This window comes from Hemibagrus wyckioides, linkage group LG22 (genome assembly GCF_019097595.1).
Source record: "Hemibagrus wyckioides isolate EC202008001 linkage group LG22, SWU_Hwy_1.0, whole genome shotgun sequence".
NCBI classification, from domain to species: domain Eukaryota; kingdom Metazoa; phylum Chordata; class Actinopteri; order Siluriformes; family Bagridae; genus Hemibagrus; species Hemibagrus wyckioides.
This window is the reverse complement of record NC_080731.1, coordinates 16,371,218-16,392,070: the sequence shown is the minus strand read 5'-3', so window position 1 is coordinate 16,392,070 and position 20,853 is coordinate 16,371,218. Positions and strand designations below refer to the sequence as shown.

Here is a 20,853-nt window from a genome sequence, read left to right as displayed (position 1 = left end):
CCTTTTGAGATAAGCAGCCATGTGAGCTGAAATACTAAGTGCTTTGAGCATAACTATTTGTGAATCGTTGGATCCATAGTAAACAAGTAGCTGATTGGTGATGCAGTCATGAGGAGCTTCTGATAAACTCTATTTAAAGCCTTGATCTGATGGTGTGTGTATTTCCCAATCAGAAGTCCTCACTGTATGATGTCAGATTTCAGGATGGTGGGTGATGATCACTGTATGTGGCTCCTTTTTTAAAAAAGGCATGGACTTAAACACAAGTCGAGCGGCGTAGGAATAAAGTTCACATTTTAATGCGGCTGCAGCAGACAAACTTCTTTTATTATAATACACAAGGTCAGGCTTACAAAAAGACATACCATTTAATAAAAGTAGTAGAGTATTTACTAAACTGTTTAGTATCAAAGTGATAATCAGAAATATACAAATCTGATTTCAGACCTCATATTTACAATTTTGCAGATGTTTCCTATATACAAAGGAAGCTGGGCGTCAGGCACAATCCTATTCAAGCACAGAGCTGAGCTGCTCAGGGTGGAAGCAACAGTGTTGAGGAACATCTACAATCAGCAAAGACTTCTTAGAACAGGGGTGTCCAACCTTATCCAGAATCCTGTGGGTGCAGGTTTTCATTCCAACCAAGCAGGAGCTCCACCTGATTCCAACTGGCTAATCAACTGATCTTGGCTTTCAGTAGACTGAGATGTGGCTTCTGCTCAGGTGGAATGAACTGCACCCACACCGGCCCTTTGCAGATAAGATTGGACACCCCTGCCTTAGAACCTTTTGAGAAACTAATACAAAATTTCTAAATGTGTAACACAGACTTACAATGTTAAAGTAGCTGCCAAATAACAGTATTGTGTAGACTTGTCATGGGCAGGGATGCTGTCTCAGCTCCAGGGGTCAATCCTGTCCGTGTGGAACTCTACAAGTCCGTGTAGGTTCTCTGGTTTCCTTAAACCTTTCAAAAACATGTTGTAGATCCAGTGGCTATGATTACCTGCTCTAAAGGTGTGTGTGTGTGAATGTGTGTTTTCATAACGCCCTGGTTTCCCATCCAGGGTGTACACCAAGCGTTCCCAGATCGTCTCGGAATCCACCAGTGCGGTTCTCTGGTGGTCCAGGGACATAAATTTGAGATGTTCTGCTTATAAACTAGATCTAAATGCATTTTAAGCAAACCTAAAACAGCAGCACGTTTTCCCATTAACAAACATGAATCAGGATTGTGCTTTAAACAAGGACTCTAATTAAGGAACGTTACATTTTGCATTAAGAAATATACATTAATCATGAAAGAGCAAAAAACAACAAGCGACAGAATGACTTCCGCTTTAAAAACATAAAGCAGATAGAAAGCAGAACTGGAATATGATACTGATATTAGTATTCCCTCTAGTTTATTTTCTCTGCAGAGTCGATTCCTGGAGCTCATCCATACTCGCATTAAAAATCTGCGAGAATTTATAATGCATCACAGAGCAGCGTGTTGTTGCATCATGTCTCCATTTCCTCCGTGGAGTCTTTGAGAGAACTGTCCCGGCTGAGCTCGGTGGTGGACGGAGCATCCAAGAGGGACAGGTCCAACGCAGGCAGGGGATTTCTCCAGAACTGGAAGGAGTTAAACTCGCAAAGCTCGTCCTCGTTGTCGTCAGGAAGCGTCGCCTGTAACACCAGAGACACAATAAGTCATGAAACGGTCATGTCACCGTCATGTTATGTTTATAGCACAGCACTGTTTATTTCTCCATTCGGACTTGCCAGAAGTCATGGAGTAACTTTCCATAACAACAGCTCTGCAAGAAAAATCATGGTTTGCTTCATTGTTACTATGGCAACAATTCATTTATAGAAAATTCTAAGGCAAAAGCTCTAGGTACCTGAAGCCTAATAATTTAAACCAACTATTTAACAAACTTAAACCAACATCATTCATATCGTCAAGCTTTCTGAAAGAAACTGCTTTATTATACACAAGTGTTTGCTTCAGATCAATCATCATACAGCTATTCGCTTGTTAAATCTTTTACACTGACTGAATATTTCATGGTTTTGCGAAGGAAAATATTTCACTCATCACGCAGATAACTAAAGATGAACATGAACAAAGACCTTCATTTGTTTAAGAAAAGGGGAAAACAGCACAATTATGACCTGAAAACAGCTTAAACTTTAAACTAACTTCGTTTTATCACATCCTACACAGCACTATATACACTACTCACAAAAAGTTAAGGATATTCGGCTTTCGAGTGAAATTTCCGGATGCACCTAAAATGCACTATAACCTTTACAGGTGAACTTAATTTGACCTTCTCTACACTTTTGAATGCACGTGTCCAACTGTTCAGTGTTTCAGTACTTTTTGCATAACTTGCTGTTCTCTAACAAGGTGCTTAACGGCAAAATTCACAACTGGTGTTTGATCCATGAATCGACCAATACATTTTCTGGTTCAATTAGAATTGGTATTTAAACAGTCCTCTTCATCATGCGGTTCACATTTTGACATCATGAGACCAAGACCACACCTAACAATTGATCAACAGTACGTCCCCATTGCGAGGCTTCAAACAGGATGTTCTCAGAGGGAAGTGGCCACTGAGCTTAGAGTGTCACAGAGTGTCATCAGCAGACAGAGAGACTGGAAGAATCACAGAAAGGCATAGAAGTGGACGTCCTTTGGCCACATCCCCATCTGCTTCATTGTGAACAGTGCCCTGCGGAACCGGATGATGAATGCCACTCAACTCTAGGCACATTTAAGGGAGGTGAGAGGCCCAAGTGTCACGTCAGACCATTCGAAACCGTTTACATCAGCGTGGTCTGCGTGCTAGATGACCTGCAAGGGTATCTGACCACACCACCAGGCACAGGCGTCGGGCCAGGGAGCATTTACGCTGGACGAGGGACCAGTGGGCCTCAGTGCTGTTCTCTGATGAATGTCGATTCACGTTGAGCAGAAATGATGGCCGCCAATGATGTTGGAGACGTCAAGGAGAGCGCTATGCATCAGCCACTGTTGTGGTGGTGTTACAGTCTGGGCAGGTGTGTCTACTCAATACAGAACTGCCCTAGTTCTGTGAATGGTACAGTGACAAGCTAATACTACCTGAATAACATCATTAATCCAGTCATTGTGCCCCTGCATGAACAACACAGGCCTTATTTCATCTTCATGGACGACAATGCTCCAGCTCATCGAGGTCGCATCATTATGGAACGGGTGCTGGAGGCTGGGGTACCTCAAATGGAGTGGCCTGCACTTTCTCCAGACCTGAATCCCATAGAAAACCTATGAGATCAGCCGAGTCGCCGTGTAGAGGCTCGTAACCCTGCACCCCAGAACCTCAATGACCTGAGGGCCGCCCTTCAAGAAGAGTGGAATGCCACGCCTCAGCAGACAATAAGTCGACTCGTGAACAGCATGAGACGTCGTTGTCAAGCTGTAATTGATGGTCAAGGGCACATGACAAATTATTGAGACATTGACATTTTTTGTTGTGGTATACCCACCACTGTTGTTGGCTTTTGTTTCAATAAATTGTTTGAGATGAGGAAATCACCACTGCATGCTTCTACTTAAATGCCCTACTTTCAAGATATAATATTACTGTAGCATGAACTTTTTACATTTTCCATAAATTTCACCCAAAAGCCAAATATCCTTAACTTTTTCTGAGTAGTGTATATATTACGATTATTGTAAGAAAAGTTCCCAAGCAGAAATACACTATATTGCCAAAGGTTTTGGGACATCTGCCTTTACATGCACATGAATGTAATATGGAGTTGTCCCACCCTTTACAGCTATAACAGCTTCAACTCTTCTGGGAAGGTTTTCCACAAGGTTTAGGAGTGTGTTTATGGGAATTTTTTGACCATTCCTCTAGAAGCACATTTGTGTTGGACGAGAAGGTCTGGCTCACAGTCTCCACTCTAATTCATCCCAAAGGTGTTCTATGGGGTTGAGGTCAGGACTCTGTGAAGTTCCTCCACACCAACCGCACTCATCCATGTCTTTATGGACCTTGCTTTGTGCACTGGTGTGCAGTCATGTTGGAACAGGAAGGGATCATCCCCAAACTGTTCCCACAAAGTTGGGAGCATGAAATTGTCCAAAATGTCTTGGTATGAAGCTGAAGCATTAAGAGTTCCTTTCACTGGAACTAAGGGGCAGAGCCAAACACCTGAATTCAATGATTTGGAGGGGTGTCCCAAAACTTTTGCCAATATGTTGGACATTCCTGTGAATCACTCCCTCTAGGAGTTCTTTTTGTGACTGCTGCGACCAAAAAGTACTTGCTGCTTCTTCTTTTTTTTTTTTTTTTTTTTTTTACAAATTTGCAAGTTACATGTTTTTTTTCTTTTGCAGAAAACTACTTGATGTGGTGAAAAGTCAAGCACAGGATTCTTCTTTGAAGACACATGCAATTCCTTTGTGTGAACTGAATCAGAAACTCAATGTTCCAAGCATGCTCACACGCATAAGGAATTTTTTATGTTGCTGGAGAAGATACCGAACATTGACAGGGTAGAAATATAAATAGGTGTAACTCAGAAGGCAGATATATGTGCAGAATGTGCAAGGTATGAAGGGTGTGTTGCGTACTGAATTGAAGGAAGAATAAACTTTGCTAGACCTTCTGCAAAACTGCATCCATCAGACTCCAGTGTAGCCACAATGACTGCCAGGATGGTAGGGCTAAGGGGTTCCTCCTCAAGTCCACCATCGTCGCTACTGTTTTAAGCAGGTTGTTGTGACTGCACCAGACAGCCAACTGTTCAACCTACCATTAGGTTGATGCCTGAACATGATAGCTGCAGTCATGTTCCACGCACATACATTAAAGAGGGCTTTCTATTGTGATGATCTCGCACAATGTGCCTAGGCCCAAATCTGTGGAAAATCCAAGGTCACTTTGGAAAATTTTCAAACTCCTCCGACTATCCTGTTTCATAGCTGTAGCTAGGACAAACTTTCTGTCCTTAGCTGCGTGTTGCTGTTTCTGTTCTGTAGCTATATGTTATGTCATCAACGTAGCACCAGGGTCCTGGAGAAATGTCTCATTCCACCGTGTACTGCGTCAGCTATATGTGGTGGAATTGAAAATAAAAGCTTCTTGACTTGATTTCACTTGATTAATTTATGTGGTGAACACAAACTAACTCTATAGGATGCTTCTGTGTCAGCTTTGTAGATTCCGTGCAAAACTAATGAAAGTGAATAGAAAGTTTGTGGTCAGGGGAAAAAATGGGTTTATTTACAACTACTGGTCTTTTTGTATATGGAGGCATGATGGCGAGAAACTGCTAGAGTTATTTGTTTTAGTTATCATAGCTGTAGGCTGGACATTCGAATCCAATTTGTTGTATTATAATAATAATCTTAATGTAGAAATATGAAAGTAAATCATTACTTAGTGTTACGAATGCAGCAGTTAAGTTAAATGAAACTAAATGCTGATATAGTAGAGGAGGAAGGTAAACAGATTTAAAACAAGGTGTATAATCAATTAGGACAATACACCAACCAGGCATAACATTATGACCACTGGCCTAATATTGTGTTGGTCCCCATTTTATTGCCAAAACAGCCCTGACCTGTTGAGGCATGGACTTCACTAGATCCCTGAAGGTCTGCTGCGGTATCTGGCACCAAAATGTTATCAGCAGACCTCCATGGGCCCCACCTCGCAACTTACAGGACTTAAAGGATACTTACAGGACCCAATGGACACTTCTGATAGATACTGACCACTGCAGACTGGGAACACCCCACAAGAGCTGCAGTTTTGGAGATGTTCTGATCCAGTCCTCTATCCATCACTCAAATCCTTACTCTTCTTCTAACACATCAACTTTGAGGACAAAATGTTCACTTGCTGCCTAATATATCCCACCCACTAACAGGCGCCATGATGAGGAGATCATCAGTGTTATTCACTTCACCTGTCACTGCTCATAATGTTACACCTGATCAGTGTAAACAGCCCTAGTCTGCTTTGCTGCGTTCACACACACACACACACACACACACACACCAGGTCGCTGCTTGTGTTCCTGTTCCTGCAGCATCCACACTCCAAAATAACAGCACGAGGTGCAAAGTGATAACGGACACATTAGTGAATTAGAAAACTGCATTTTTGTTCCCAAAAATGACTGACAAAAAACATTGCATGATTTCACAACCTTTGTACGCCTGTCCACTTTTGACCCGCTCGCGCTTTCTTCCGACGCCATCTCGCACGTGCACGCATCGCTCGCGCTTCGGAACTTTCCAGAAACGCATTCACCCTCGATCTCTTTTTTCACGTTCTCTCTATCGGTACTCATTTTGCCTCCCGGTGCCTCTGTTCTGTCGAGCTGTTCACGGTCCTCGCAGCATCTCGGTCTCTTTCTGCGACGCTCTCCGACTAAAGTGGTGAAAAGTGCAGGCGATGTGTCGGCGGCGTGCAGCGCGTGAACTGCCTCCAGCTCGCGCTCTGCATCACACACAGATTTCTTCATCTTCTGAGGAGGAGGAGGAGGAGGAGACTCCTGGAGTGACGAGCTCTCAGCTCTACGCTTTGTCATCATGCACAAGTCTCTAGAAACTTCTCCAGTCCTTTTGTGCTGAATGAACTAAAAAGAAATCCCAGGAGCCGTAAACAGTCCGCAGCTCAGAACTGCAACTTGTTCAGACAAAATGTACACACAGTAACACTGAGAGCAGCGCCACCGTGTGTCCGGAAGACCGAATAACTTAATCAACAACAACATGATCTGTCTTTTAAAAGAAAACACCACATTGAAATATCTTAAACGTGTTTATATTAAAATATTGATTGTTTGTTTATTTGCTGTTTCTGTTCTTTCTCTGAGAGACTAGCATTTATTAGCACCAACATCACAGAACATTCTTCTTTATATCACCATCATCATTATCATTATTATTAGTATTAGTAGTAAAAAAAAAAACCCATTTCAACAATCTCAAACATAAGTGATAATTCCCATCACCATTTCCCATCAAAATTCATGGTCATATACATGAGAGACTCACTCTTAATGCTGTAGATTTCAGGATAATCCTGAAAATCAAAGCTTTGGAAGTTGATCTGTTTGATCAGACTGAACAAATGAGGCGAGAGTCAGATAAACTAAAAATTAAAGCACCCCTCTGTTTAGGTGGAGATGAAGTGATGGCTAATTCTGTCTTCCTTGCTAGCCAGCTAACTGCGACGAGTGACATATTTTCCTCTTCAAAACAAAAACTGTATAGTTGGTGTTTGAGGTACACTCTACTGCCATAGGTCACCCATCCAAATCATTGAATTCAGGGGTTGTTTTTCAGGGGTTGGGCTCAGCCCCTTAGTTCCAGTGAAAGAAATTCTTAATGCTTCAGCTTCATACCAAGACAATTTCATGCTCCCAACTTTGTGGGAACAGTTTGGGGATGACCCCTTCCTGTTCCAACATGACTGCACACCAGTGCACAAAGCAAGGTCCATAAAGACATGGATGGGGGAGTTTTGTGTGGAGGAACTTCACAACCTGATAGAACCTGATAGAACACCTTTGAGATGAATTAGAGTGGAGACTGAGAGCCAGGGCAAAACTGGGACATCTACCTTTACATGCACATGAATGTTATATGAAGTTGGTCCGCCTTTTGCAGATATAACAGCTTCAACTCTTCTGGGAAGTCTGCAAGAGCGTGTTTATGGGAATTTTTGACCATTCCATCAGAAGCGCCTTTGTGAGGCACTGATGTTGGACGAGAAGGTCTGGCTCACAGTCTCCGCTCCAATTCATCCCAAAGGTATTCTATGGGGTTGAGGTCAGGACTCTGTGCAGGCCAGTGAAGTTCCTCCACACCAAACTCACTCATCCATGTCTTTATGGACCTTGCTTTGTATCACTGGTATACAGTCATGTTGGAACAGGAAGCGGTCATCCCCGAACTGTTCCCACAAAGATGTCTGTAGCAGTTGTATAGAAGTACTAGAATAGAGTGTGTCAGTATAATTTCAATAAGAAAATTCAAACAATCTTGTAATATAATCCATGCTAATTTCAGAGAAATGTTATTTTGTATGGAATTCTGAAAAATAAACTTTCACTGCAAAATAGTCCCAGAGGGAAAAAAAAAAACATTTTATTAAAATATATTGACATGACAGCAGTCATTTTTTTCACATTTCGGAAAAAAAGAAACTCCTTTATTGTATTAAAAAAAAAGACACAACGATACAGTAAGTTTAAAACAACTTATTTCCTTAGAGCTGTGTGAACTGTTTCCAATTTAGACAGCCAAAATATACTCAAGGCAGCAATCATCCTATGGCAAATCGAACAGAAACGTGAATAAATAATTAAAAAATACAACATATTTGGCTGAGTTTCTTGTTGCAACATGGAGCAGCTCTGAACACTCTTCTGACTGAAAATCAGTAAAAACTCAACAATATGACAATGAGATAATTAGGTGAGATACTTCGAAAAGGACTGTGTGAACATTTAACAGTTGGTCTAATGTCTCAGTGGTCAGTGTGTTCTCAGTACGCTAAGCAGGAGGTCTTAGTCTGCTGCAGTGAGAGCTCGAGTGCAGTGAGAATCGAGTCACTTCCTCATTTATGTAGAATAATCTTAAGGTTTATGGAAAAGACTCATGTGAAAGTCTGAAAGCCAGCCCGAGGGTGAATCAGCGAGATTTTGAATACTTTTGGATAAAAAACTAGCTAAGCAACGTAGGACTCAAAACACCTTGTAAAAGGTCTTTCCATCATTGGTCAGAAATACAACAATGGAAAATGTATTTAAAAAGTCACCCTAGTACAAAGAACACAAAGCAGGCACTCAATCATTGGTTCAATAATTGGTTCAGAACTACTTTAAACATTGTGCGTGTCGCTTTTCTTTTTTTGACCATCAATCCAAATCGCCAGAGCAAATCCCGTTTCTGCAGTACTACAGCTCTGTCCTTTAGCTCAGTTGAACAAATGAATGTTGGACTCTCTTCACTGCATTCACTCACATGAAGGCAGACTGAGACCACCACAGACACTTTTAGACCAGTTACACTACATGACCAAAAGTTTGTGGACACTAGAGCGTCACACGAATATGTGGTTCCACCTCAAATCTGTTGCCTTAAAGCAGACGGCACACAATTGTCCCAAGCTTCTTCCAGCACGACAATGCACCTGTGCACAAAGCAAGCTCTATGAAGACTAATAATATTTTAAGAAAGAACTTGACCTTTGGGATGAACTGAAACACCGACTGCACCCCAGACCTCCTCACAAGATATTAGTACCTTATATCACTAATGCTCATGGAGCTGAATGAACACAAATCCACACAGCAACATGTAATGGAAATCCTTATCAGAAGTGTGGAGCTTATAATAACTAACAGTAAAGGGGGAATTAATCTGGACTGAGATGTTCTAAAAGCACATATAGATGTGGCACAAACCTTTGGCCATGTAGCATATATTAGTCCACACTATAGTGCGACTGCCTGGTTCTGAAGAACTGTACCAGGGTTCCATTCAAACTGACTACATACATAATTTGAATATATTATTAAAGCAGCCTTAGAGGGTTAATACAGCATAATAACAGAGTGGCCAGTGGATTGTGGTGCGCACCTATAATGCATTGCATTCATCCTTCAGTTTAGGGAAATAGCTGCAATAGCGAGTTGCTTTAATGTAAAGTGTAACGTTCGCTGTTATGTGTAATGTATAAAGGCCAAGCTTTATGTGCTAAACGTGCTGATTTATGGACTTGGTTAACACTCCAAACATACTTCAAAGCATATTTTTTTAACTCTTATTGACTTAAAGATCAAAAAATGTATAAAGCACTGCATTACTGAGTAATCAGCAGTCTCAGTGGTGGGTTTGACCGATAAGTGTTATACAGATATATACTTGCTGCTTACATACCCAGGTTTCTTTTATGCATTTTCTTGGTTTTGGTATTAGAACTGTGTCCCAATCATGTTCTGAACACACACTCATCAACTTGGCCTTACCATTTCCTGTCAGGCAGCCAAACTCACATTATCAGAAGTTCAGATCCCAAACACACCGCAGGCATCCGTGACAGGAGAGACAATGACATTACCAGGATATCGGCTTTTGCTTCTTGTTGTTGTTTTTTTTTTTTAACATTCCATCCTCTTGTACCATTGCAGTGACGCATCCTCTTGACGTTTATCCTGAAGTGAAGTCGACAAAGAAGTGTTTTGAAAGAACTGAAACTTAAAAAAAAAACCTGCAAAAAAAAAGGAAAACAGGGTCTAATTCAATATTCTAGATATTAAAATGACTAAAAGTCTGAAGGCTCCTGGTGTCTGAGGTCATGTTGTTGTAGTGGCTGATTTTGAGTTTTTAAGCTCGTTGTCTTTACAGTTTTGGGAGTTGGAGAGCAGCGGTGCGGGTTTCCTCGCCACGAAAAACACGCAGTCGTACAAATACTTGAGCATGGAGCGCTCGTTCTCCGTGTACGTAGTGAGCACTGACTCTCTCTCCACCTGGTGAGACGGGAACATTAGATGCATTAACCACAGCAATCCATACATACAGACGAATCAGAAGCATCAGCCGTTTGCATGCTGTTCACCGGTTTTGGTTTGCCGTCATACCTCGAGCTGAAAGCCGCATTTCAACATGACGTCCTTTATTTCTTCGTAGCTCAGCTCGATGGACAGTTCGTTGGCCATGTTCTCAAAGTGGTACAGTAGAGGCCCTGCTCAAGAACAAGGCTCATTCAGCGCTTTTCAACAACCCACAGATTTGCTGTTTAATATTCCTTTCCTTTTAATATTCATTTCGTTCAACACTCTTTACTTACAAAGAGTAAATATTTTATTCTATCTATTACCTAGATCAGAAATCATCAGCACAGGATCAAGGAGATTTTAACCTGCTCTTTGGGCTAGCTAATAAACTTATTTGTCCATCCCTGTATACCAGGGGTCGGCAACCTTAAACGCTCAAAGAGCCATTTGGACCCATTTCCCAAAGAAAAGAAAACACCGGGAGCCACAAAACCCTTATCTAAAATAGTACCGGTCCTGACTGACTCACCTGAGTTAAATGATCCGATTCTGCATATTCACTCATGATTCATGAGCCCAAGGTCTAAATTAATCCCATTCTTATTTATCCTATGGCTACCGTGCTCTTTTTATTATTATTATTAAACAATGCAGAACATTATATATTATACATTAATATTAATACAGTTATTAAACATAGCAGAGAAAAAAAAAGTTAGAAAGAAACAAATGAACAAATGTGCAGCCAAGGTAACAAGAAAAAGAAAGAAAAAAAAACAGTATAAGAAAGTGATGTATTAAGAAGACGGCTGTTACGGTGCTCATCAACTGATTCTCAGCGGACTCGCGGAATCAGGTTATAGACTGATTCAGCTGATTCTCAGCGGACTCGCGGAATCAGGTTATAGACTGATTCAGCTGATTCTCAGCGGACTCGCGGAGTCAGGTTATAGACTGATTCAGCCGATTCTCAGCGGACTCGCGGAATCAGGTTATAGACTGATTCAGCTGATTCTCAGCGGACTCGCGGAGTCAGGTTATAGACTGATTCAGCTGATTCTCAGCGGACTCGCGGAATCGGGTTATAGACTGATTCAGCTGATTCTCAGCGGACTCGCGGAGTCGGGTAATAGACTGATTCAGCTGATTCTCAGTGGACTCATGGAGTTGGATCATAGACTGATTCAGCTGAGAATCTTACGTTTAGTCTCAGCACCCCCTAAGAGCGTGAGCTGACGTTCTTAAATGACAATTTATAAGCAAAGCATTTTATGTATATAGTTATACTTTTTGCACATTTTGCATTTTTGTTCAGTTTGGTTGTTTTATTCCTTATTTAAGATATTTATTTTTAATCCATTTGGATACTTTAACATTTAACATATTTAATTTTTGGTTAATATAGCTGATTTGCACATTTTTCATTTTTATATTTGTGTTAAAATTTGTGTGGGTGTGTGTGTGGCACTTTAAAATAAATTTTTGTTGCACTGGTATGTTTGTAGGGACATGTTTTTTGCCCCTGTCAGTGGCGGAACAAGCGCACATCGCGCCATGGGGCAAACATTCGGTTGGTTACCCATCATGCAATAGTCAAAAACTTGCAATTACTATTACATACACGCCATAACATTACAGTACATAACTATAGTCATTAAATTATTAAGCACTATTTCCCACCAGGATTAGAGTTTGTATAGGAAAAGAAGGCTATAAAAGAATCACTTTTCAAAAGGAACTAACTCAAAAGGAATCACTGACTCGATTCATTTCAGTGAGTGACTTTAAAAAGAATCGTTCCAATGATCTAAAATGAAGATAACACTGCATATATTATTTTTTACCTTTATGCTAGGTATAAAAACAATTATAGTGTGTTGCATTTATAAAAAATCATTGAACTGCTACAGAGAAAATGACATGATTTCTGCATGCAACAAAAACATTTTCAACTCCGAAAAAAAAGGTGCTGGGTTGAAGGTTACTTTCAAATAAAATGCTCAATTTCTATTTGAGTCCTCCTTTATGAAATAAAAAGCAGAACTTAAATTATCCACCTGCAGCAAACCAAAAATGCCATCTGCTTCTGAACCTTCCGCATCAGTTCCGAAACGGCTTTTTTCTCTCATCTCCATCCGGATATTTTTCAGCAAATGCTGTTTGTTTATTCTGGAAATGTCTTGCAACATTCGAGTTTTTGTTGTTTGCCAATTTCTCACCACATATTAAGCATTCTGGTAAACCAGTCTCGTCAGCAGTGAAAGCAAATGAATCTGCCCACGTAGCACTTTTGGATTCACTTTGAAAAGCTCAATAAATCATGCGGGCGGGTGTCGCATATCAGCGGTTGTGACCCATATATTTGAGTGACAAAAAATTAAACACGTTTTATTTTAATGTTACAAGATCACCGTAATCTACAAATTTAGAATTACATGTAAAAAACTAACAGACAAAAATAAAATAAATTTAAATTAAATACTCATTATTTATTTTCCAAAGCCACAGGGAGCCGCAGCAGAGGGATGAAAGAGCCACATGTGGCTCCGGAGTCGCGGGTTGCCGACCCCTGCTGTATACAGATTATTTATGTATGTATACAAAAAATGGATCCTTTAAAAGTTCGATATTTAATATTGAGGTAAACTAAAACTCACCCAGATTGATCCACACACCACCAGGTTTGAGAATATTCCAGATTGTCTCTATGTATTCTAGGACATTGTGGGCAGTGTCGATGAAAAAGCAAGTGGCGACGCAATCCCACGTGTCTGAAGGAAAACATTTTTTTATGTAAACTTCCACACCACCAAGACACATACGGCCTAGATTAACGTAATTAAATGTTACAGTATCTCACAAAAGTGAGTACACCCCTGACATTTTTGTAAATATTTTATTACATCTTTTCATGTGACAACACTGATGAAATGACACTCTGCTACAACGTAAAGTAGTGAGTGTACAGCCTGTATAACAGTGTAAATTTGCTGTCCCCTCAAAATAACTCAACACACAGCCATTAATGTCTAAACCGTTGGCAACAAGAGCGAGTACACCCCTAAGTGGAAATGCTGGTTCTGATAGAAAGGTGTCAGAATACACAGTGCAGGATGGGTTAGGGCTGTTTTGGCAGCAAAAGGGGGACCAACACAATATTAGGCAGGTGGTCATAATGTTACGCCTGGTCGGTGCAAATACTTCACTAACGTTATGCTATTAGAATATACTAACAATGTACAGATAAAATCCGCAATCTTTCAAACATCTGACATTTAAGTTTATAAACATTACTGTTTAACAGCATGATGACTTAGCAGATATCATGATAAATCCAAGAGTGCCACAGTCACTGTGAATTTACGACTCACCTGGATCCGTATACACTTCCAGGAAATCGCCAGCCGTCATGGAGAAGTCGGAATCGGGCGGGAGGCTTTGGGGGTTAACGTCTGGGAAGGTCACGCCTCTCGTCTGGTCTCCAGACATCTTGTTGTTACTGAACTGGTGAACCCAAGGATACAATGTCATGGCGTTCTCCTTCTCGCACCTGAGCATTGCAGGAGAGTTCAGGGTCAGGTTCATTTCCTCAGGCAGCAAAATGACAAGGAGGCTAGTTTACAGCTAGATCCTTGATGTGTCTCGATCAGCTTCCTAGCTCTCTAGGTAGTGAATCAGTATGTTGTGTACACAAGTTGGGGCTCACGACACATCGGAACACTGATGGCACAATTTATGGTGAAACGTTAAAGTTTTATGTCATATATATTTGGTAGCTTATATGTTTCTATCAAGGCACTTTGAGCATGATCGTAGGCTAGCTAGTGGAATTTTAAAACATAACTAAACACTTAAACACACACTTTATAGCTAAAACACTGATAAGAAGGTATTTTTGTTGGCTGTGAATTTGTCCATCATTTTATTTTTAAAGCTGAGTGACGTCTTTTCCAGCAAGTGAACATAAAGAGCATTTATGCTCCCTTTTTTCTGCAGTGCATTGTGGGAGTTTTTTTTCCAGTGCACAGGAAGGATTTAGCGTTTGAGAAAGAAACAGCAACAGATCTTATCCCTTCCTGACTGCTGAACTAGGGAGCTGACTGAGATGCACCAATGTCATGTTACTGAGAACAACATACAACAAGTATACAACATCGCCTCAAGAGGTTTGTGGACCGATTTCGGACAGGTTGGGATTTTCAAAAGAAAACTCGTCTTTTTCATGTCTTTGTACCTGTTAAGGATGAAGTTGGAGGAGAAAAGCATGAAGAAGCTCCACTCGTTGCCCTGGCAGGAGTAACCGAGGCAGGCGATTTCCCACGCTAGACGGCCCAGACCGGCTCCAGGCACCAACACCTTCACTTCGGAGATGTCGCTGTGGAGAAAGGATTCGTCTGATTATTTCTCAAATTTGTTTACACATCATATCTGAATTCTGATCTCTGGAACCTAATAATGCCTCTGATGCTGTGCTTAAACACCTCCCCAACACACAGGCTATATTTTAACTATGACTATTTTGTCTTTGCATCATTCATTAACAAAAAAATCTTTCCAATCTGACCGAATCTTTCTGACGGAAATCTTCTACTCCTTTAGATGCCAATGAAAATAAACAAATACACACTTATCAGAACTTATTGTGTCTTACTCACTCAACATAAATCACATAACCAGAACGTCCCGAAACCACTTATGGCTATTAGAAAACACAGATGCTCCACCCTCTCTAGACCAGACTCCACCCTCTCTAGACCCTATCAGACGCTCCACCCTCTCTAGACCTTATCAGACGCTCCACCCTCTCTAGACCTTATCAGACGCTCCACCCTCTCTAGACCCTATCAGACGCTCCACCCTCTCTAGACCCTATCAGACGCTCCACCCTCTCTAGACCCTATCAGACGCTCCACCCTCTCTAGACCTTATCAGACGCTCCACCCTCTCTAGACCTTATTAGAGGCTCCACCCTCTCCAGGCCACAGTCTGGCACTAAAAGTGATGCTGCAGCTGCTACACTAATGTTTAATTCACTAAGGACTCTACTCTGTGTTAGATAAAATGGAAATTTGAAATTAAAATTTTACGCTATCCATTTCATCCACTTGTGATACACTGGATCATGACAGATGTATGGTGACAAATACGCACCACTTTTCAGGAGGAAACTGTTTCTGTATCTCCTCAACGATGGGCATGTAGCAGGAATCTCTCTCCGTTTTGCCGGCTTCGCTCCAATCTCTCACGAACTGCTTAATGGTGGACTTCAGCTTGTCCATGTCGAATGTTGAAGAAGGCCCAGCTCTCCTCACATTGTCCTGTCCAACAGGAAAAAACTGACGTTCAGCACAGCAGTATGCTTGACGCATCCTGTTGAAATGAACGTGTATGAAAGCAGTGGCGAATGCTTGCTTCTGTCAGCGTGAGCTGCTTGTAACCAACATCTTACTTAACCCCGATTCTGACTGGGATTCACCTACATCCTCGTCATACTCCATGTTCTCGAACATGTGTGTGCAGTTCCGGACGATGGCCTGCAGGACCTGGTGGTTGCACTCCATGCAGCGTCGGATCTCAGCCAGCTTATCCAGGAATCCCGAGAGGAGCTGCTGGTGGCGCCGCGGAAGACTGAGGTACTGTCTCTCGCACCGCTTTAGGCTCTCCTCTACGTGGGTCCTAGTCCAGAGAGAGAGAGAGAGAGAGAGAGAGAGAGAGAGAGAAAGATGGAGGCAGCAGAATCATGGTACAAATGTCAAGGCAAGCAGTTACTGTCACTCCATTATTTTCCTAGATCAGCACATATTGCACTGGTTTATTCCTCTTATACTGCACTGATTGAAATGATTAACCCGTTAGCTTGCCTCTGCTATAGATGGTGCTGTTACTATTTTTCTAATGAATAAAAAATAGATATATAATTGCATTATGTATGAACAGAAAAAAAACTCAATTGTGATCAAAATTTGTTCATTAAGTTATAGATAGATAAATAGACAGATAGATATTTTTTTTTACAATATAGCCCAGTCCTAGCTGTTCCTACAGAAACAACAGAGCAAGCTCATTAATATAAACATGTGATTCGCCTTGTAGCCGGAACTACTTTCCACTCGCTTCTTTATTATATTGTAATACATGTTTATTTTAATTTTTAACTAAAATGAAGTAATAAATGAACAACAACGTTATTATTGCTGCTATTATTATTATTATTATTATTATTATTTATTACTGTAAACACTATGTTTTCTATATAATAATAAATTATTATTATTATTATTATTATTATTATTATTATTAATTTTTACTAAACGCTTGCTTCAAACTTAAACTAGGCTGAATCACAAATTAAACTCTATTGCTCACAAAGTGCACTACATAGGCTGCAAAAATCCTTAGTTTATAGCCTAAGTAGTGCACCTGTATAGGGAGAATGGAGCCGTTTGATATGAAACCTGAAGAAACGGTAAATTCGCGGTTTCACGCTAACATGACCCTAGTCTCTTCATTTCCAGTAGTTAAATATTCACAAATATTCCCAACATTTAAAGAAAATATATGTTTTTTTTTATTAATGTTATAAATACCTAAGTAAAGGAGGGTTTTGTTTTGTTTAGCTTACTAGCTAACAGCCTACCGTAGACTTGAAGGGTTAATAAAATGGCGGTACCTGTAATATTTAAATGCGTTGATAATTTTCCAGAAGTGCTGTCTTTCCAGTCTGGCCTCTTCCTCCGGGGAACATCTGGTTCTCCCTCGGTACAGATAGGGTTCTTCTCGTTTTGGTTCTGCAGCTTCTGTGCCCATGCTGCTGTCGGCCATTGTACACGGATAAGCACCGCAGACTCTTATAATCAATAGCAGAGATAATCGATGTGCGGCGCTATGCACAGACAGTTCAGAAACACATAGTGAGTCAGTGTGAACAACAGCTGGAGTAAAGTGATGAAAACAGATTTAGATTAAAAAAAAGAATTTGTTGAAAAGAAAGAAAGAGAGAGAGAGGTCACCCCCTCATTCGGGACAGTTTCCTCCATCAAACCCACTTCCACTTCAGAGTTCAAGTCAAACACTATATTGCCAAAAGTTTTGGGACACCCCTCCAAAACATTGAATTCAGGTGTTGTTTTTCAGGAGTTGGACATTTTTGACAATTTCATGCTCCCAACTTGGGGATGACCCCTTCCTGTTCCAACATGACTGTACACCAGTGCACAAAGCAAGGTCCATAAAGACATGGATGAGTGAGTTTGGTGTGGAGGAACTTCACAGAGTCCTGACCTCAACCTCATAGAACACCCTTTTGATCAATTAGAGCGGAGACTGCAAGCCATTTCAAAACTGGGACGTCTGCCTTTACATGCACATGAATTTAATATGGAGTTGGCCCGCCCTTTGCAGCATTACTCTTCTGGGAAGGCTTTCCACAAGGTTTAGGAGTGTGTTCTTAAAACTACTAAAGCACAGAGTTCTAAAGCACTACACTTCCGTTTAAAGTTGGATGTAATGACTCATGTGTACCACTAGATGTCGCGGCACATCTGGAAATTTGCTCCAGTCACGCTCACAATTCGGTCCAGAAGTGGCGTGTTTATTCTAAACTAGATTCTGACCTTATGAGTTAAAAATGAAAGAAATATATATTTTTACTGGATTTATAAAGAAGTAGAATCCAAACTGTAGTTTGTTTGATTGTTTTTTCCCCTGACAAACCTTACTTGTAACATGCATATAGGATAAAAATAGAAAAATAAGAAAACACCAAATCACAAATACAAAAGGTAAAAGCTATTTGCATAGTGACAATAACAATTTTCATTGTCACAGAACAGAAATCCGGACGTGGTTGATGAACAGAGCAGGAGGTGACAGCAGCGAGGGGGAAAAAACTCCCTGAGATGAAATGAGGAAGAGAAAAACCAGACTAAAGAGGATCCGACACCGGATAGTGGGATTATAAATCATTACACTATACAGGGGTAGGAGAATAAAGAGTATTAAAAGCATATTCTCTCATTTTGCAGATGTACCCTTACACAATTCCAAGAGTAACTCTGGGTTACAGCCTTTTGAAAAATGAATAAATGTCAAAAAGCGGACATAATAAGTTAAGCTGTTCTCTCTCTGTTTGGACAGATCACGTAATCAAACTTCTCTGCCTCATAAGCAGAAAAGGGAGGTACAAGGTCATATATGAAATCTGGTGACACTGTCAGACCCATGTCCTTCCCCTCTGGATGACCTCCCAGTTTCCTGTGGAAAATGAACCTTATATAAGTTCACTGCCTCTGAAAAAGAAGCTGATACAGCACACACACACACACACACACACACACACGCGCGTGCACACAGTTTTAGGTTACATACCAATTATACTGTAGTTAAACACTGATATGCCCACACCTAAACCCTGACCTTGACCTGACACTGACCAAACAAACATCCGAATGTTTACAAGTTGTTCCAAATTTTTCCTTCACAGCAGTTGGTTTTGATAAAGATAGCAAGCAGACACACACACACACACACACAGACCTGGCAACATAACCTCTTACTAGCTCTTAGTATGGCTCATTAGATGCCTGGTCATACACATGCTGTGAACTCTGTGCAGTTACGGCTTATCATGGTACTGAATGAGAGAGTTCAATATTCTAAAAATGTTCATCTCATTATCCTTACGAAGACATAATTATTGTCGGACCTTCTTTGTTGGAACCAACTAAAACTATCAAATCCACAAGGGTATTCGTACATTTGTGGAACCATTTAGCCTGTGCCTAATGATGTGCTCTTAATGCTTATGCTTGTACTAATATACACAACTTATGATTTTCGTTTTGTTGTTTGCTTTTATTAATTTATTCAGTGTTGTTCACAGAGACGGTTCCAAAGTTGGACATGGTGTCCCAATTTGAACATAGTTAACCCTTTAATGTCCAAAGCAATGGAAAAATTCTTACTTTGCATTATTTATTTAATTCGGTCAATAATAAAAACAATATATAACTGTTTTTTTTTTTTGTTTTTTTAACAGACCCCATAATTATTTAAATATAGGCCTCTATCAAATGGCTGCCCAATCGGCTTGGGTTAAGTTAAAAAAAATTTGTTAATGAAATATAGTGACTCTACCAAATGGTCACATAGGACATTAAAGGGTTAAACATATCAGAAAAGTGACAACCATCGAGCTCCTTTTTTTCTTTTCTTTAAATTTTCTGACCAATCAGGTTGCAGCTCAGTGGCAGTCATTAAAAACATTACGGAAAATAAAAATGACATTTTCAAAATATTCAACCAAGTTCTGCAATACCATCAGGTCTTAGAAGCAGCTCAAATTCTCCTGATTTTCTTTGTCCAAAGCTACAGTAAAGGAAATCCTCCTTGTTGATGGATCTTTATTAAATCTTTATGTTTAATAACAAATATAGATAGTAAGTTGGTTAGCTGGTTCGGCGGTACTGATTAGAACAGGTACTAATGTCATGTGTACTGTATTCATCACAGGATCTGTTAATAATAAGCTCCATAGCCAGCATTTATTCACAAATATATTATTTTCTTCCTTAATTTGTTCCCTTGGCATTTCCCACCTACTAGCCTGCTCTTTCTGATCTTGCCCCAGCTCCCAACTGAGGAGGGTGAGGACTGATGTGCTTCCTCTGAGACATGTAACACACTTAGTGTCCCATTTACCTTCTTCCACATAATTGAGCTCACGTGATGGCTAGTCCACATCAGCTTTGCTCCATTGACTCTTGGCCACAGATGGCAAGATTCAAACTCACGAGGAGAAAAACCAGAAGAAGAACATTTTTCTGTTTCACCCTAAGGTAGCCTAGTCTACAATTCTTCTGGAAAAAAACCCAAACCAATCAGCCCTGTGTATATTTATATAAATCTGTATTGGATAAGAAGAGGTCAGATATAGCTTTAATGCAGTAATATGAGTACACTTTACCCTCAAACACAATCACACACACACACATACACACACAGGTACAGGTTCGCACAGGGCTCCTGATCAAACAACACTGTTGAAATCACACACAGGTACAGGTACAGGTACACACCTGATCCAACAACACTGTTGAAATCACACAAACACACACACACACAGCCCCATTCAGCTTTGTGTCCCGGTGCCAAATCATTTGTCTCCAGCTTCCTGTGCTGTTCCACCTCAGCAGAGTAATTTTCTGTGTGCCAAAGCAATCTCCAGAGCTTTCTATCTCTATCTCTGCTACCTCTTGCACAGACATTTTTTGTCCCCCTTCAATAGAT

The 20,853-nt window shown here is 40.6% G+C and overlaps 2 protein-coding genes across 8 annotated transcripts in view; both read right to left on the bottom strand.

Annotated features, from left to right (window-relative positions):
• Positions 1-6,722, bottom strand: part of trpm6 (transient receptor potential cation channel, subfamily M, member 6) — a 36,311-nt gene extending 29,589 nt beyond the window's left edge. Inside the window, exons 1-2 of one of the 6 annotated variants that reach the window (XR_009203141.1) lie at positions 6,205-6,721; positions 1-1,674 (exon numbers count right to left, since the gene is read on the bottom strand). The exon at positions 1-1,674 is cut by the window's left edge and continues 217 nt beyond it. The gene's annotated coding sequence lies outside the window, so the exon portion shown is untranslated. The other 5 variants (XM_058375183.1, XM_058375188.1, XM_058375184.1 and 2 more) reach the window with 5 other exon arrangements.
• A 1,402-nt stretch (positions 6,723-8,124) lies between these two features.
• On the bottom strand, positions 8,125-17,568 carry carnmt1 (carnosine N-methyltransferase 1). 2 transcript variants are annotated; one of them, XM_058375703.1, is made up of 8 exons: positions 17,237-17,564; positions 16,047-16,242; positions 15,718-15,884; positions 14,801-14,941; positions 13,938-14,116; positions 13,224-13,337; positions 10,651-10,754; positions 8,125-10,539 (listed from the first exon to the last, which is right to left on the bottom strand). In XM_058375703.1, the coding sequence occupies exons 1-8, from the start codon at positions 17,386-17,388 to the stop codon at positions 10,366-10,368; spliced, it is 1,227 nt and encodes a 408-aa protein (XP_058231686.1). In that variant the 5' UTR covers positions 17,389-17,564; the 3' UTR covers positions 8,125-10,365. The 2 variants fall into 2 exon arrangements, with proteins under 2 accessions (XP_058231686.1, XP_058231687.1); XM_058375704.1 differs by lacking the exon at positions 10,651-10,754 and having other exon boundaries at positions 17,237-17,568.
• Between the last annotated feature and the right edge of the window lie 3,285 nt (positions 17,569-20,853).